Source organism: Carcharhinus amblyrhynchos, unplaced genomic scaffold (assembly GCF_965287045.1).
Source record: "Carcharhinus amblyrhynchos unplaced genomic scaffold, sCarAmb.v2.hapA scaffold_52, whole genome shotgun sequence".
Lineage (NCBI taxonomy): Eukaryota > Metazoa > Chordata > Chondrichthyes > Carcharhiniformes > Carcharhinidae > Carcharhinus > Carcharhinus amblyrhynchos.
Genome location: NW_027649793.1, coordinates 941,464 through 960,430, shown reverse-complemented (window position 1 = coordinate 960,430; position 18,967 = coordinate 941,464). Strand labels below are relative to the sequence as shown.

At 44.8% G+C, this 18,967-nt stretch overlaps 1 protein-coding gene across 1 annotated transcript in view; it reads left to right on the top strand.

Annotated features, from left to right (window-relative positions):
• The window catches only part of LOC145337570 (tenascin-X-like), a 214,373-nt gene that overhangs the window by 76,453 nt on the left and 118,953 nt on the right, over positions 1-18,967 (top strand). Inside the window, 3 exon segments of the mRNA XM_080182362.1 lie at positions 11,817-12,338; positions 13,999-14,376; positions 17,143-17,532. Coding sequence (XP_080038488.1) covers positions 11,817-12,338; positions 13,999-14,376; positions 17,143-17,532 — 1,290 coding nt within the window.

The window sequence follows — 18,967 nt, the reverse complement described above, 5'->3', positions numbered from 1 at the left end:
TCTCCCCCCTTCCCCTCCCTCCAAGAACCATAATAGGGGCCCCTTGTCCCCACTTCTCATCCCTACCAGCCTCCACATTTCAAAGGATCACACTCCACCATTTCTGCCAACTCCAGCATGATGTCCTCACACAACACACCTTCCCCTTACCCTCCTGCATCGGTATTCCGCAGAGACTGTTTTCTCTGGGACATCCTGATCCATTCCTGCATCACCCTCAACTCCCCATCCCCTTCCCTTGGCATCTTTCCTTGCAATTGCAGAAGGTGCAACACCTGTCCCTTTACCCCCTCCCACCTCATAGTTCAAGGCCCCAAATAGTCCTTTCAGGTAAAACCACACCTCATTTGTACCTCCTACAAGTTGGTCTACTGTATTCACTGCTCCCAGTGCAGTTTCCCCTATACTGAGGAGACGAAATGCAGACAGGGTGACTGCTTTTTGGAACACCTTCACTCAGTCCGCAAGCATGACGCCAATCTTCCTGTCACTTGTCATTTCAACTCACCATCTTACTCTCAAGCCCACGTTTCATTCCTTGGCCTGCTATAATGCTCCAGTGAAGCCGAGTGCAAGCTGGAGGAATAACATCTCACCTTCTGATTTAGCAATTACAACCTTCTGGACTCAATGTTGAGTTCAACAACTTTAGGCTGTGACCTTCCTCCTCCATCTGGATCATTTTTTGTATCCCAAGCATTTATGTTCCTTTGCAAAAACCCCCCCTACCCTTCCCCCACGGGCCATCTGTCTCTTGTTATTAAATTTTGATATATCTTTGTTGTATCGTTCCCCGTTCCTATGAATTGCTGTTCCAGCTGTTCCACCTCTCTTATATATAATGACATCTTCCCCTCTCTTTAGTTCTGAAAAAGAGTATTGCAGACTCGGAATGTTAACTCTATTCCCTTTCCCTATGGATTCTGTCAGACCTACTGAGTTTTCCAGTTTCTCTGTTTTTGTTTCAGTGTCCAGCATCTGCAGTATTTTGCTGTTATATTTAATGGTTAATCCAGTTCAGTTTCTGGTCAATGGTAACCCTTCGGATGTTGATAATGGAGTACTTAGTGATGGTAATGCCATTGAATGTCAAGGGGCGATGGGTAGATCATCCCTTTTTGGAGACAGCTATTGCCTGGCACTTGTGTCAAGTGAATGTTAATTCCCAATTGTCAGCCTAAACCTGGATATTGTCCAGGACTTACTGAATTTGGGGATCCATTGCTTCAGTCATTAGCAAACATCCCCACTTTTGACCTTATGATGGAGGGAAGGTCACTGATGAAGCAGCTAAAGATGGTTGCGCCTAGGATACTATGCTCAGAAACTCTCACAGAGATGTCCTGGAGTGGAGATGACTGACCTCCAACAATCACAAGCATCTTCCTTTGTACAAGGTCCGACTCCAACCACCGGAGAATTTTCTCTCTGATTCTCACTCACTCCAATTTTGCTCAGACTTCATGATGCCACACTCGGTCAAATGCTGTCTTGATGTTTCAGGCAATCACTCTTACCTCACCTCTGGAGTTCAGATCTTTTGTCCATGTTTGAACATTGTTCAAAGTGGTAGGTTTTAAAGAAGGAGAGAGGGAGATAAAGATGTGGAGAGGTTTAGGGAGGATATTCCAGAGCCCAGGGTTCGGACAGTTGCAGGCACGGCTGCCAATGGTGGAATAATTTAAAATCAGGGTTGTGTGAGATGGTCGTGTTGGAGGAGCGCAGCTATCTCGGAGGATTGAGGAACGGGAGGAAATGACAGAGATGGGAAGAGGCAAAGCCATGAACAGGATTGCAGACAAGAGTGAGAATTGAAAATGATAAACATGTCAGCCGACCATTTGTCTCTTTCCAGTTGATGTAGATCTCAACAAATTTGTTCAAACATGTTCAAAGGGCTGGAAATCAGTTGATTTTAAATAACCGTCTGTATATGAAGATGTTTGAAATGGATTTTGAGGCACCATTAAGACTCTGTACAGATCCAAGTCTGTCCTTTCACACTTTGCACTCACTGCTTTGAACAACACCTCTCTGCTATGACTAGGATACTGCAAGCTGTGTTTTACTGTGTAGCTCGTTTTTTTTGCCTCAATTCCCAGATGGAATGGAGGGAAGTGAGAACGGAACTTGTGTGTATGTCTTCCCAGTTTTTGCTGCTCTCTCATGAACTCCTTTCCCTTAATGACAGTCCGTTGGCTGCCAAATGCCAAACTCAGAAGCCAGAGCAATTCATCTTGAAGGGAATAAAAGAACCAAATCACTGTCACAAGTCATGGCTCCAATGCAGGGAGACTGCAGAGAGTACATTATGCTATCTGGATCTCGATATACAGCCACACACATTTGAAGCACGCTTCCAGAATCTGGGATACACTTCCAAATTCCCTGTATGTGACCAGGGTCAGCAGTGATATATTGTCAAATGACCCTGTCTCTGAAAGGCCCCTGAAGACCAGGGTCAGAATTCTCCAATGTTGTACACCCTGCCACTGCTGCCAGTGAGAATGGAAAATTAGGCGCTCAACCAAACCTCCATTCACAGCAGCAGGACTGGCGAGTCCCGGCCACGGATGAGGTTGGCGAATCCTGACCCAGGTATCAATTTCCACCTCACTTCGTGTTTTCAACCGTGCTGTTGAAAATAAGAAGAAAGAATTTGCGTTTCTTTCGCCTCGGAAAGGCCTATCAAGTCTGTCCTGAAAGCGTACTTGCTGTTGAAATGTGGGAAACGCAGCAGCTGATTTGCGCACAGCAAGATCCCACAAGCAATACCATGAGAATATCCAGGTCTCCTGTTTCAGTGATGTTAGTTGGGTGCTCAGTGTCGGGCAGGAAATCTTTTTACACCTGATATTTAACATCTCATCTGAAATATGGCACTGCGGATGGCACAGAACTCCAACATTACTTCGCTGGAGTGTCAGCCCGGAATCATGTGCCCAAGAGTTGCACTTGAACTCTGATTCCAAGGTCAAAGTGCCACCCACTCAGCCATGGCTGTTTTAAATACTTAAAACTTTTTCCACCTTGGTTTTCCTGTATTGATCACGTTAGACTGATTTCTTGTTCAAAGTTGTTTCATTTTATTAAACATCAGACGCAGTTGTAAAAATGCAGATTCAGCTTGTTAATGATGCAGCTAACCTCAGCGTGGTACGTGTGTGTTCAGCTCCATCATAGGTCACCATTCTAATCACTCTGTTACCTCAAACTCTGTGATATATTGTCCTCCTATCTCTACTGATTATTTTGTTACTGTAAACACAAATAATAGATTAACACCTTTCAAACCATCATCAGTATGGACGAGTTTCATTCATTACCTTAGTTATGCTTTCAGAATCCTTACGCAACGCATCCCAAGTTCGACAGAAAGCTGCTTTAGCTTGTTGTGTGTTGATCCAGGACATGAACCCCACAATGTGTGACATCTCCAGGCAGGGAGACAGGGAACCAACAAGTAAATACTCATTCAAGATCCCCAGTCAGTGATTCCTCACGATCTCGCTGGATTTCACTGCTTTGTAGTCAACTGACAATTGGCCGGGCCCATTATTTGGACAAGAGCGTCTCATGAGAAGGTTCTGGAATTAGCAACGAAGTGAAGAGGTTCATGGTTACTCAGGGAGTGGCAAGAAAAACAGTTCAGGCTTTCTGCACTCTCTGCAGAAAGTGGTCACGAGAAGAGTGTGAGGTTGGCCAAGTTTGGCAATGCCAGAGGGCATGGCAATGGTAATATCAGAGAATGATATGATCCAGCTGCACCCAAAGGTCATTTTCTTTAAATGCAGGGTACGCTATTTGCTAACCTCCAGAGTGGGAGGAGGTACATTCAGTTAAGGAAACAGGTGACACAGGAGACATACTACAACATTCAACGGATGTCAGCTCACAGCTGGAATCTCCTTTACATAACCCAACCCTTTGACCCAGATTCCGATGCTGTCTCAGCCCTGCTAACCATAATCTGATGGAGTGAAGACTTAGTACTAAATCATTACTTAAATCCAATACCTCTTGGCCCACTTGTACTTAGACATCTCAATAGTGAGTTTAGATTCCCCAGTGCCTGCTTAGACATCTGTCGGTTGGCAGTGGTTCCTGGAGGTAGATGTAAGAAGCAGTATTGAGCCTTGTTCCCCTTGGTACATTGGGCCACAGTCTCAGAGAGTCTGACAAAAAGCCTGTTATCATGGAGAGAGTGAGACAGAAAGGCTGCTTCATACAAGCTGTGCGAGCAAGGTAGCTAAAAGCAAGGCTTGTTATCCATATAGTCACAGAAAGCTGGAGAATATTACAGTGAGAGGAATCTGAGGCAAGCAGTAAAAATTCCTGCTTGAGATTCCTCAGATTTCTACTGTGTTAGACAACAGACAGTGAGGATTGTGTTACAGAGAGAGTGTTACCGAGAATGTTACAGTGAAGATTGTGTTACAGAGAGAGTGTTATAGAGAATGTTACAGTGAGGATTGTGTTACAGAGAGAGTGTTACCGAGAATGTTACAGTGAGGATTGTGTTACAGAGAGAGTTGCAGCAAGGATTGTGTTACAGAGAGAGTGTTACAGTGAGGATTATGTTACAGAGAGAGAGTTGCAGCGAGGATTGTGTTACAGAGAGAGTGTTGCAGCGAGGATTGTGTTACAGAGAGAGTGTTACAGTGAGGATTGTGTTACAGAGAGAGTGTTACAGAGGGTGTTACAGTAAGGATTGTGTTACAGAGAGAGTGTTGCAGCGAGGATTGTGTTACAGAGAGTGTTACAGAGGGGATTGTGTTACAGAGTGTTACAGTGAGGATTGTGTTACAGTGAATGTTACAGTGAGGATTATGTTACAGAGAGTGTTACAGAGAGGATTGTGTTACAGAGAGAGTGTTACAGAGAGGATTGTGTTACAGAGAGAGTGTTACAGAGAATGTTACAGTGAGGATTATGTTACAGAGAGAGAGTTGCAGCGAGGATTGTGTTACAGAGAGAGTGTTACAGTGAGGATTATGTTACAGAGAGAGAGTTGCAGCAAGGATTGTGTTACAGAGAGAGTGTTACAGTGAGGATTGTGTTACAGAGAGAGTGTTACAGTGAGGATTATGTTACAGAGAGAGTGTTACAGCGAGGATTGTGTTACAGAGAGAGTGTTACAGTGAGGATTATGTTACAGAGAGAGAGTTGCAGCGAGGATTGTGTTACAGAGAGAGTGTTACAGTGAGGATTATGTTACAGAGAGAGAGTTGCAGCGAGGATTGTGTTACAGAGAGAGTGTTACAGTGAGGATTATGTTACAGAGAGAGTGTTACAGCGAGGATTGTGTTACAGAGAGAGTGTTACAGTGAGGATTATGTTACAGAGAGAGAGTTGCAGCAAGGATTGTGTTACAGAGAGAGTGTTACAGTGAGGATTATGTTACAGAGAGAGTGTTACAGCGAGGATTGTGTTACAGAGAGAGTGTTACAGTGAGGATTATGTTACAGAGAGAGAGTTGCAGCGAGGATTGTGTTACAGAGAGAGTGTTACAGTGAGGATTATGTTACAGAGAGAGAGTTGCAGCCAGGATTGTGTTACAGAGAGAGTGTTACAGTGAGGATTATGTTACAGAGAGAGAGTTGCAGCGAGGATTGTGTTACAGAGAGAGTGTTACAGTGAGGATTGTGTTACAGAGAGAGTGTTACAGTGAGGATTACGTTACAGAGAGAGAGTTGCAGCGAGGATTGTGTTACAGAGAGAGTGTTGCAGCGAGGATTGTGTTACAGAGAGAGTGTTACAGTGAGGATTGTGTTACAGAGAGAGTGTTACAGAGGGTGTTACAGTAAGGATTGTGTTACAGAGAGAGTGTTGCAGTGAGGATTGTGTTACAGAGAGTGTTACAGAGGGGATTGTGTTACAGAGTGTTACAGTGAGGATTGTGTTACAGTGAATGTTACAGTGAGGATTATGTTACAGAGAGTGTTACAGAGAGGATTGTGTTACAGAGAGAGTGTTACAGAGAGGATTGTGTTACAGAGAGAGTGTTACAGAGAATGTTACAGTGAGGATTATGTTACAGAGAGAGAGTTGCAGCGAGGATTGTGTTACAGAGAGAGTGTTACAGTGAGGATTATGTTACAGAGAGAGAGTTGCAGCAAGGATTGTGTTACAGAGAGAGTGTTACAGTGAGGATTGTGTTACAGAGAGAGTGTTACAGTGAGGATTGTGTTACAGAGAGAGTGTTACAGTGAGGATTATGTTACAGAGAGAGTGTTACAGCGAGGATTGTGTTACAGAGAGAGTGTTGCAGCGAGGATTGTGTTACAGAGAGTGTTACAGAGGGGATTGTGTTACAGAGTGTTACAGTGAGGATTGTGTTACAGTGAATGTTACAGTGAGGATTATGTTACAGAGAGTGTTACAGAGAGGATTGTGTTACAGAGAGAGTGTTACAGAGAGGATTGTGTTACAGAGAGAGTGTTACAGAGAATGTTACAGTGAGGATTATGTTACAGAGAGAGAGTTGCAGCGAGGATTGTGTTACAGAGAGAGTGTTACAGTGAGGATTATGTTACAGAGAGAGAGTTGCAGCGAGGATTGTGTTACAGAGAGAGTGTTACAGTGAGGATTGTGTTACAGAGAGAGTGTTACAGTGAGGATTATGTTACAGAGAGAGTGTTACAGCGAGGATTGTGTTACAGAGAGAGTGTTACAGTGAGGATTATGTTACAGAGAGAGAGTTGCAGCGAGGATTGTGTTACAGAGAGAGTGTTACAGTGAGGATTGTGTTACAGAGAGAGTGTTACAGCGAGGATTGTGTTACAGAGAGAGTGTTACAGTGAGGATTATGTTACAGAGAGAGAGTTGCAGCGAGGATTGTGTTACAGAGAGAGTGTTACAGTGAGGATTATGTTACAGAGAGAGTGTTACAGCGAGGATTGTGTTACAGAGAGAGTGTTACAGTGAGGATTATGTTACAGAGAGAGAGTTGCAGCGAGGATTGTGTTACAGAGAGAGTGTTACAGTGAGGATTATGTTACAGAGAGAGTGTTACAGCGAGGATTGTGTTACAGAGAGAGTGTTACAGTGAGGATTATGTTACAGAGAGAGAGTTGCAGCGAGGATTGTGTTACAGAGAGAGTGTTACAGTGAGGATTATGTTACAGAGAGAGTGTTACAGCGAGGATTGTGTTACAGAGAGAGTGTTACAGTGAGGATTATGTTACAGAGAGAGAGTTGCAGCCAGGATTGTGTTACAGAGAGAGTGTTACAGTGAGGATTACGTTACAGAGAGAGAGTTGCAGCGAGGATTGTGTTACAGAGAGAGTGTTACAGTGAGGATTATGTTACAGAGAGAGAGTTGCAGCGAGGATTGTGTTACAGAGAGAGTGTTACAGTGAGGATTATGTTACAGAGAGAGAGTTGCAGCGAGGATTGTGTTACAGAGAGAGTGTTACAGCGAGGATTGTGTTACAGAGAGTGTTGCAGCGAGGATTATGTTGCAGCGAGGAGTGTGTTATGCTGACAATAAGTTACACCAAAAAGAGGGGTTTATGGAAAGTTTAAACCACAGATTGGTGATAACTGACTAAGTTAAATGGAGAAAAGCACAAATTATTTAAAATTTTGCAAGGACAGAGTTTATCACCTGTTCTCTGTAACATACTAAAACCAGCACGGTTTACTTGAATCTGTGGTATACACTACCTGTTCCATCATACCCCTCACCCACATATGTTGCTACCTATTTCAGCGTCAAGCGATGAACCTCTGTGCAAATCTCAGGGATAATATTGACCATTGAGTTCTTTGCTTCTCTCTCCAGGTCCTTTGACTGTCGTTTGAAAACACTGTTCAGTTTTATTTACCTCCCTGCCTTTTTCCTCCAGGAGATTGCTCAGCAGCTTTGATTGTGGAACAATTGGACATTGGGAGTGCTCAGGCAGTCTTTTCTTCTTCACTACAGTGCGTCCTGGCAAGACAGTCTCCAAATCAGCTGGATCTTCTCTCCTTTTTCCTGTAGAAACTCCATCCTTCCATCTTCTCTTCCTTTTTTATTTCTACAGTTGATATCCTGAGCGTTGGATGAAGTTGGACTCACGTGGGTTTCTTTGGACTCCTTCCACCACCTATGAGAAATGAATTAGGTTCCTTTTTATTCATTCACAGGATGTGGGCATCCTTGGAGTGGAGGCAGCACAGTGGTATTTTCACTGGACCAGAGTGTCCAGTTCACAGCTGCTGGTGATCTCTGAATCTCAAATTCAAAGTAAAACCATTGTTGCAAGAGCCTGTCTATTTCACAAATGTCCTTTAGGGAAGGAAATCTGCCAACATTACCCGGTCTGGTCTACTTGTGCCAAAAATGCTGGCACAGCCAGCGACACCCACATCCCACGGATGAATTTTAAAATTGAAGAGTTTTTAAAGGCTCTCAGTGTTTATCAACTTTTTTTGAGGGAGGAAAGAAGTGGTGGGTTTGGGGGGTGCGCTCTTTGGGATTTTGTTCACACCCCTGGAAATCATCCAGGCAACATCTCTTTAAATAGAATCAATCGTTAAAACCCAGAAGTGGTAATTGAAGTTCAGACCTTGTTCTCATCAAAAACAGAATATTCTGGAAAATCTCAGGCAATCTGACAGCATCTATGAAGAGAGAACCAAGCTATTGAACATTAACTCTCTTGTCTCTCCACAGATGCCAACAGACATGCTGCTTTTCTCCCAGCATTTTCCAATTTTATTTCAGATTTCCAGCATCCGCAATTTGTTTTATTTTGCTTTTATTTTAGATGTTAATAACCATGTTACAGTGAAGCAGATTAGAGTGTCATAGGCTTCAGACTCACTCCAAGAAATACTTCAAACAGAATGGACAAACTTGATAAAAATCATAAAATATAGAAACTCGGAGCAGGAGTAGATAATTCAATCCCTTGAGCCCTGTTCCACCATCCAGTACAATCATAGTTGATCTCAACTCCACTTTCCTGCCCATTCACCATAGCCCTTTCATTAGACTAATTAAAAATCTGTCCACCTTTTCCTTAAATTGACTCAATGTTACGTCATCCACAGTGAATTCCACAGATTCATCATCCTTTGCAAGAAGTAAGTTCTCATCATCTCTGTTTTAAATTTGCTACCCCTTATCCTAAAACCTTTTGTTCTAGATTGCCCCACAAGAGGAAACATCCTCTACAAGTCTATTTTGTCAAACTCCCTTATCATCTTGTACACCTCAATTAGATCTCCTCTTATTCTTCTAAACTCCAGGGAGTATGGGCCTAAACTGCCCAATCTCTCTTCAATCTAGTAAACCTTCTCTGAACCATCTCCAATCAGCTACGTCCCTCCTCAAGGGGGCTAAAATTGTACACAATATTCTAAGTGCACTTTCACTGATACTTTACACAGTAAAAATAATACTTCACTACTTTTATATTCTATTCCTTTAGCAATAAATTCCTTTTACTTTCCTTATTACCAGCTATACCTGCAGATTAATTTTCAGTGACTCAGGACACCTTGATCCATCTGCGCAGAACATAGAACATAGAACATAGAACATTACAGCACAGAACAGGCCCTTCGGCCCACGATGTTGCGCCGACCAGTTACAAAAACAATGACCCACTAGCCTATACCAATCCCTTTTCGTCCATAAACCTATCCATAGATCTCTTAAACGCCCCCAAACTAGGCGCATTTACAACTGCAGCAGGCAGGGCATTCCAATCCCTCACCACCCGCTGGGTAAAGAACCTACCCCTGACATCCGTCCTGTAGCTACCCCCCCTTAATTTAAAGCCATGCCCCCTCGTGCTAGCTTTCTCCATCTGAGGAAAAAGGCTATCACTATCCACCCTATCTAAACCTCTAATCATCTTATATGTTTCAATAAGATCCCCTCTTAGCCGCCTTCTTTCCAACGAAAACAACCCTAAATCCCTCAGTCTCTCCTCATAGGACCTCCCCACCATACCAGGCAACATCCTAGTAAACCTCCTCTGCACCCTCTCCCAAGCCTCCACATCCTTCTTGTAATGTGGGGGCCAGAACTGCACACAGTACTCCAAGTGCGGCCGCACCAGAGTAGTGTACAGTTGCAACAAGACACTGCGACTCCTAAATTCAATCCCCCTACCAATAAATGCCAAGACACTGTACGCCTTCTTAACAACCTTATCTACTTGATTCCCAACTTTCAGGGATCTATGTACACATACACCTAGATCCCTCTGTTCATCCACACTATTCAAAGTCCTCCCGTTAGCCCTATACTCGACACATCTGTTGCTCCTACCAAAGTGAATTACCTCACACTTCTCCGCATTAAATTCCATCCGCCACCTCTCGGCCCAGCTCTGCAACCTATCTAAGTCTCCCTGCAGACTATGACACCCTTCCTCACAATCTACCACACCTCCGACTTTGGTGTCATCAGCAAATTTACTAATCCACCCAACTATACCCTCATCCAGATCATTAATAAAGATTACAAACAACAGTGGCCCCAAAACAGATCCCTGAGGCACACCACTCGTAACCGAACTCCATGACGAATATTTACTATCAACCACCACCCTCTGTCTCCTATCTGATAGCCAATTCCTGATCCAACTTCTTAGATTACCCACAATCCCATACATCTGCATTTTCTGCAGAAGCCTACCATGGTGAACCTTATCGAACGCCTTACTAAAATCCATATATACCACGTCTACTGCCTTGCCCCCATCCACCTCTTTGGTCACCTTCTCAAAAAACTCAGTAAGGTTAGTAAGGCACGACCTACCTGCTACAAAACCATGCTGACTATTTCTAATCAATTCATTACACTCCAAATAACTATAAATCCTATCCCTAATAATTTTTTCTAAAACCTTGCCCACAACAGAAGTAAGACTCACCGGTCTATAATTCCCGGCAAAGTCTCTGTTCCCCTTCTTAAACAATGGGACAACATTCGCTATCCTCCAATCCTCCGGGACTACACCAGAGACCAATGACGACCTGAAGATCTGAGCCAGAGGCTCTGCAATCACCTCTCTAGCCTCCCAGAGAATCCTAGGGTAGATCCCATCCGGACCAGGGGACTTATCTATTTTCAGCCCCTCTAGAATATCCAGCACATCCCCCTTATCAACTGCAATACTGTCTATTTTACACCCCTGCAACCCAGTGTCCTCCTCAGCTATATTCATGTCCCCCTGCGTGAACATCAGAAGCACTGCATCAGAGTGCAGAAGCACTCTGAAGTTTCTCTCCATTGAGATAATTTGCCTTTGTAGTTTTCTTACCAAAATGGATAACCTCACATTTATACATGTTAAACTCCATCTGTCAAAATTCACTTAACCAATCCATATCCATTTTCATTATCGTAACTTACTATCACACCTACTTTAGTGTCATTTGCAAATCTGACTATTGGAACTTGCTGGTATGCAACAGGACCTATTTGGAGAGAGTGACGATCACTGAGATTAGATACTGTGTGTGGGAAATGCCCCCTACTTAACACAAGCTGCTAGCTTTCTGCCCAGCTTGCTGAGTCAAAGATCAGTGGCATAACAGGTCACAGATCATTTGGTTAAACTGTACTCACTCCAAAGGTCCTGTTGAAATTTAGCAGGTTTGTCTGTTCCTCACTGGGGATATTGTAAGGTAAAAGTGATTGTAACTAATATGAGAGGAAAGTCTTTTGTCACAGCAGGTGAATAGGGCAGGATTCAGGTGGGAATTCATGTGTGAAGTGAAGGTCCAAGAAAGTCACACACACTAATGAGAAAGTGCCATTCTAGCCTCTTGCTGCAGGCAACAGCTACTTACTCTCAGCTCTGTTTCAACAGAAGGTCTCAACCAGCGGAAACTGGCTGGCAGCCACTCAGATCCCACAATGGCTGCCAGCGAGAACCAATTCATCCAGGACACCTCGAAGACCATCTCCAGAAAGATAGCAGCTGCCAAACTCTCTGCCGATGTCAGCACGACAGCGCGATCTGTCATTCGACGCTACCCAGCTTTTGCCAAAAACCTGCTTGGCTCCCCCAAGGTGCAACTTGTCATCCCGCCCCCCAGAGTCCAAATCAATTCAGAGACGGGGCAGGAAGCCACACAGTCCAAAGGTGGACAAGGTCCTGTTAGGAAGAGACCAGGAGCTATCTTGGTAAGGCCAGGGAGACCCATGGGCCCTGGAAGAAAGATAACCGGGTCCCCCGGGATTCCCCCTGCATTGAAGCACAGGAAAGGTCCTGTTGGCTCTCCTTCTTCAGACAGAACCCGAGAAACTTCTCTCGATGCCCGGCGATCAGGCAAAGGATCTGAGAGCCGTCTACACACATCTGAACCAACCAAGAAGGAGATCCTTGGAGGTATTTAAACACCTGAACCAGTCAGCTAGCATTGTCACAGCTTAATCCCTCATTGTTTAAGAGTAAACTAAATCAAACACTACTTGAGCAGTAGAGAATCATAAAATTGATCACAGACTGGAAAGATGCCATTCAGCTCTTCATATCTGTTCTCGCGCTTCGTAAGGGCAATTCACCTAGTCCTATTTCTCCCAAACCCCGCAATTCTTGCTCTAATGTTCCAATTCTCTATTGAAAGCCCCAATTGAATCTGCTCCATCTCACTCTCAGGCAGTCTATTCCCAATCTGAATCACTCGCTGTCTTAAAAAGCTTTTCCTCATGTCAGCGTTGCTTCTTTTGTCTATCTTTTTTTCAGGGGTGGCCAACAAATGCTGGCTGAGCCCAGCTCCACCCACAACCTGTGAAAGAATGAAAGGAAACTGACTTTAAATCTGTGATCTCAACCCTTCACTAATAAGAACAGCTTCTCCATGTCGACTCACCCCTTGTGATTTTGAACACCTCGAATAAATGTCCCCTCTACCTTCTCGTCTCCAAAAAGAACATTCCCAAATTTTCCCAATTTCTCTGCGTAACTGAAGTTACCTGGAATAATTTTTGTGAATCTTTTCCATTCCTTCTCTAATGCCCTAAGAACCTTTCTAAAGTGTGAAGCCCAAAATTGGATGTAATACTCTAGTTGAGAATAAGACCATTTGATGGGGAACTGAAGTAGGCCATTCAGCCCATCACATCTGCTCCACATTCAATGAGATCATGACTGGACTGATGTGATAATTCTCAGCTCCACTTTCCCATCTTAACCCCATCCTTAACAACCCAGGCAGGACAACCCTCTGCAGTGAAGAATTCCACTACCTCTAAGAGAACAAGTTCCTCCTCATTTCTGTTGTAAAGGGGCAACCCCTTACTCTGAGATTATGTCCTTTCATATAGAATCCTATATGGGATTGAAGAAATGTTTTATCCAGTTTATCATAACTTCCTAACTTTGGTACTCTAAGCCCCTGTTGGTAAAGCTGTAAGCTTTATTAATTATACTTTCAATCTGCTCTGCCAACCTCAATGATTTATGCAGATATACATCCAGAATCCTCTGCTCCTGCAAATCCTTGAGGATTGCTCCCTTTATTCAATGTTGATGTTATTGTTTTCTGCAGTGAGTCACTGTGATTGGGAATGCACTGTCTGAAAGGGCAGTGGAAACAGTTTAAACAGTAACTTCCCAAAAGGAATTGGATAAACACTTGAATAACAAAGGTTGATAAACAGAGTGGGCAATGGGACTAATTGGACGGCTTTTCTAAAGAGCTGGCATGGCGTGATGGGCCTCAGTGTATCATTCTGTGATTCTACTTAAATCCAGGGAGCTAAGGATAACTTTAATCAACTATTTTGCTTTTCAATGAGATCCCTTAGTTTCCATGAAAAAAAGCTATTTAATGAGAGTTCTAAAGTGACAGTGAATTGTTGTCAGATGTGGAGCAGACCAATTGGAAATCATTTTCTCTTAGTTTTAACTTAATGATCAAACATTGCGCTGATCATTAGTTAGAAGGTGCCTCACACAGTAGTCACACAATATAGAGAAAAATAACTTTTATTTCCAATCAGAAATGGACTTTAATCCCCCTACTCTTTCCATTTCCTTTAAATAGGGAAGGATAAAACAGGAAATAGCGGCTCATCCCGATTAACTTCCAGAATCCACCTCCCTCCTGTAGGGAGTCTCCGAGAGCCTACAGTTTCCAGAACTTCAGTCACAGGCTCCAAGGAGGCTGCAAACCCTCTTGCATTGACCGTCACCTCCAGCCACACTGTGCTGTCCTGGGACGTCGCAGAAGGCTTATTTGATACGTTGCTTCTAAGTTACAGAGATCCTTCCACGAATGCTGTCCTATCAGAGACAGTCCTAGGTGGTGATCAGCGGATGGCAAACATCACAGGCCTAACCATTGGCAAAAGCTACAAAGTCTCCCTTCACGGCATCTCCAGGACCCATTCTCCCCAACCTATTCACATTACAAGAGTTGCAGGTACTGGCACTCTAACTGTGACCCTTTCTATTCTTTCCTAGGTAAAGATCATCGTTGGCCACTTCTCTCTGAGGAAGAGGATATTACCCTTAACTTTACAATTTTTTTTTAAATAAGGGAACTTCAGATGCAGATTGTACGGGATCGGAATATATTTCACCTTCTACCTCATTTTTTTAAGGAAAGTGTACTCTGTGATCCATACGCAGTCACATCGCACCTTTAACCAAGTTTAATGTCCTCAAGGCTCTTCACAGGGGCTGCAATGGTTCACAAAAGCAGCAACAAGTGATGGGCAATAAATGCTGACCTGGCGAGCAACACTCACATCCCATACATGAATAATAAAAAAAAGAATGTTATTAAACATAAATTGACACTATCCACGCAGGAAAGACTTAGGCAGGTGACCAAAAGCTTGCTCAAAGGTTTCAAGGGTTATCTTAAAGGAGGAAAGCAAGATAGAGAGGTGGAAACATTTAGGGAGACAAATCCAGAGCTTGGGATCTTGCCTATTAAAGGTGGATGATTAAAATCAGGGAATGCTCAGAGGATAGAATTCGTAGATCATAGTATCCCTCCAGTGCAAAAGGAGGCTGTTTGATTCTTTGAGCCTGCACCAACAACTATCCCAGTTAGGCCCTCTCTCTGTCACCCAATGTAATTACTCTGCTAATCCCCGGATACTAAGGGGCAATTTAAGAACATAAGAACATAAGAAATAGGAGCAGGAGTAGGCCATCTGGCCCTTCGAGCCTGCCCCGCCATTCAATAAGATCATGGCTGATCTGTCGTGGCTCAGTTCCACTTTCCCGCCCTCTCCCCATAACCCTTAATCCCCTCTCTTATCAAAAACCCATCAACCCGCTTCTTAAAAATATTTAGCGAGGCAGCCTCCACCACTTCAACGGGCAGAGAATTCCAGAGATTCACCACCCTTTGAGTGAAGAAGTTCCTCCTCAACTCCGTTCTGAACTGCCCCCCCTTTATCTTGAGGCTGTGCCCCCTAGTCCTACTGTCTTTTTTGAGCGGGAAGAGTCTTTCCACCTCTATCCTATCCATCCCATTCATCATCTTATACGTCTCAATGAGATCTCCCCTCATTCTTCTAAACTCTAACGAGTACAAGCCTAGTTTATTCAGCCTCTCCTCATAGCTCAACCCCCTCAACTCCGGTATCAGCCTAGTAAACCTCCTCTGCACTCCCTCCAAGGCCAAAATATCCTTGCGCAGGTGCGGCGCCCAAAACTGCACACAGTACTCCAGCTGCGGCCTCACCAATGCCCTATACAGCTGCAGCAAGACCTCCCTACTTTTATATTCAATCCCCCTCGCTATGAAGGCCAGCATCCCATTCGCCTTCCTGACCACCTGCTGCACCTGCAGGCTGGGTTTTTGCGACTCATGCACAAGGACCCCGAGGTCCCTCTGCACCGTCGCCTGCTGCAGTTTTTCGCCACGTAAGTAATAGTCCTTCCTACCATTCTTCCTACCAAAGTGGACCACCTCACACTTGCCAACATTAAATTCCATTTGCCATTTCCTGGCCCATTCGCCCAGCCTATCTAGATCCTTCTGCAGACTCTCCACACCCTCCGCACAATTTGCCTTTCCCCCAATCTTGGTGTCATCAGCAAATTTCGACACCCTACACTCGGTTCCCTCCTCCAGATCATCTATATAAATGGTAAATAGCTGAGGCCCCAGCACCGACCCCTGGGGCACTCCACTAGTCACCAACCGCCAATCCGAATAGCACCCATTGACCCCCACTCTCTGCCTCCTATTTGACAACCAATCCTCTATCCACGCTAACACCCTACCCCCAACTCCATGTCCTCTGACCTTCTGCAGTAACCTCTTGTGAGGTACCTTATCAAACGCCTTCTGAAAATCCAGAAAGACCACATCCACCGGCTCTCCTCTATCCACCGCCCTAGACACATCCTCATAGAACTCCAGTAAATTTAGCCTGGCTAATCCACATTCCTGCACATCTTTGGACGGGGAGGAAACCGGAGCACCCGGGAAAAAATCCACACAGACACAGGGAGGGTTCTTGGGATGGAGGAGAATGCCGATTACGGAGCAGCAAGGATGTAGGGGGGGATTTGTAAACTCAAAGGAGAATTTTAAATTCAAGAATTTATTCAGTCAGGAGCCAGTGTAGGTCAGGAAGCACAGCTGGGACTCAACGCAAGTTACAATACGGGCAATAGAGTTTCAGATGACTTCACAAATCCAGGGTTAGGAGAAGGAAGGTCATAGCCCAGAGAGGATCAGAATACTGAAGACCAGAGGTAACACATGTATGGGTGAGGGTTTCAGCAGTAGATGTGTTAAGACAGGGATGAAGATGGTGATATTATGAAGGTAGAAGTGTCCAGTACCGTGACAGAGTGGATTTGTGATCAGGTGCTGAGCTGAGAGTCAGATATTACCTCACAAATACACCAGTATCAAAACTCTCCACCTTCTCCACATACAGCAATATAGAATAACATCTTTCATTCACAGCCTCCAAACCGAACAACAGTTTTCATTAACAGTCGCCAGGTTTGTTGTTGACAGGTTGAAAATGCACAGCTTTATTGGGTGTGGGTGAACAATGTGTTTGCCAGATTTGGAATTTGAACAGGCATTTACACAGTGCTGCTGTGGTTTTCATTTCTATCAAACAGGAAGTGGAAAGTGGCTGTCTCATTAACTCCATGCTGTCAGTTAACATAACCTTTTCCCTCCTTCTTTACCACCAACCTCTCTCAGTGTCTGGGCCAGGTGAAGGGCCTGCGGGCACACATACAGATTCGACCACCCGTCAGACAGCACCAGCGAAAACTCAGGGGAAAGATGGCGAGGAGGATGAGGATGAGGAGGAGGATGAGGAAGGGGGGCAGGAGGAACTGGAGCTGTCTGCTCCCTTGAACGCAGAGCTAGAGAATGCAGCTATTTCCAACGTTACCTCGGACAGCCTGACTCAGTGGTGGGTGCCCACGGTCTTCAACCATTCGCTCGTCAGTCCTCAGAATACTACTGTGTCTAATGCTCCCCAAATACAGGAGACGGGTGACCTTTGGCCTTTTGACCCCTTGGCTTTGACCCCTAACGCTACCCGCCAAGCTGTGACTGATGACAAACCCTCAGCTCCTCTTACAGGTAACCACTCATGTGCGACTAATGGGTTAATTCTCTCCAAAACAGGAAGTTGCTGACTGGACACCATCTTATCCAACAGGAGGACATTATACTGAATGCCGTCTCACCCCCCCATCTGCCGTTTCTTTACAGGTTTCCGTACTCTGTCTGCGTGTGTGCATCTTTCACAGGCTAATTACTGAAGAGATGATAGAGAGATTGCTGAACAAGGGCAGGAGGAGGCCACTCTGTCCATCGAACCAGCCAGTTAGACTCTGGCTGATCTATATTTTAACCCCATATTTCCCACCATGGTTACCCAACTCTTAACTCCTCAGCTTGACAAAGAATCTCTTCCTCACAATTTCAACATTTCTAATTGAAAGTCTCGACAACTCTTCTGGGGACGGAGAGAGGTTTCCATTCCCTCTGTGTAATGTAATGTTTCCTCATCCTATCTCTCAACAGTCTGACTTGAATTATAACGTGCTGCCCCCTTGTTCTACACCCTGCCCCCCACCAGCTCTGCCAACCAGACGGAACAGTTTCTCCCTACCAATTCAATCAAATCTTTTCCCCGTCCTGCTCCCCATGTGTGTGTCTGATGGCACTAGTTACATGCTCTCGGTGAAGTGTCTTGTTTATCTTTGTGACAACCTGATGTGAGAATGACCAGGCTTAAAGCTTTTGGCAATCACGGCAACTGTCATGATCGGTTGGGATTCTCCCGGTCTTGATCCCGGGTGATTTACGTGATCTGTGGAGAGGTGTAGCCCCATTAAGAAAGGGAGCAGTCAGTCATGTCAGCCATGTCACACTGTTAGATTCCCATGCTGCTATTTGACAAGTTTGTGAGTCCAGCTCCCACATGGAAAAAAATCTGCTGGGCTTCATTAGGCAATATTGCAATTGAAAACGAGTAGATTGTGGGGAGTGGGGAGAGAGGATAGAGCGGCGGAAGGAGACTGTGCAGTGGGAAAGAGAGAGTGCAAAGTGAGGGGTGGTGTACAGGGAGTTGTGTGTGGGAACTCAGTGTGAATACAAAGAAGAAACTGGGGAAAGTGTGAATGGGGAGATTGTGTGGAAATAGATTGAGTGTCTGAGGAGTAAGTGGGGGAGTGTGTGTGTGGGGGGGTAAGTTGGGGGGAGTGTGTGTGTGAGGAGTAAGTGGGGGGAGTGTGTGTGTGAGGAGTAAGTTGGGGGAGTGTGTGTGAGGAGTAAGTGGGGGGAGTGTGGGGTGAGGAGTAAGTTGGGGGGAGTGTGTGTGTGAGGAGTAAGTTGGGGGGAGTGTGTGTGTGAGGAGTAAGTGGGGGAGTGTGTGTGTGAGGAGTAAGTTGGGGGGAGTGTGTGTGTGAGGAGTAAGTGGGGGGAGTGTGTGTGTGAGGAGTAAGTGGGGGGAGTGTGTGTGTGAGGAGTAAGTTGGGGGGAGTGTGTGTGTGGGGGGGTAAGTTGGGGG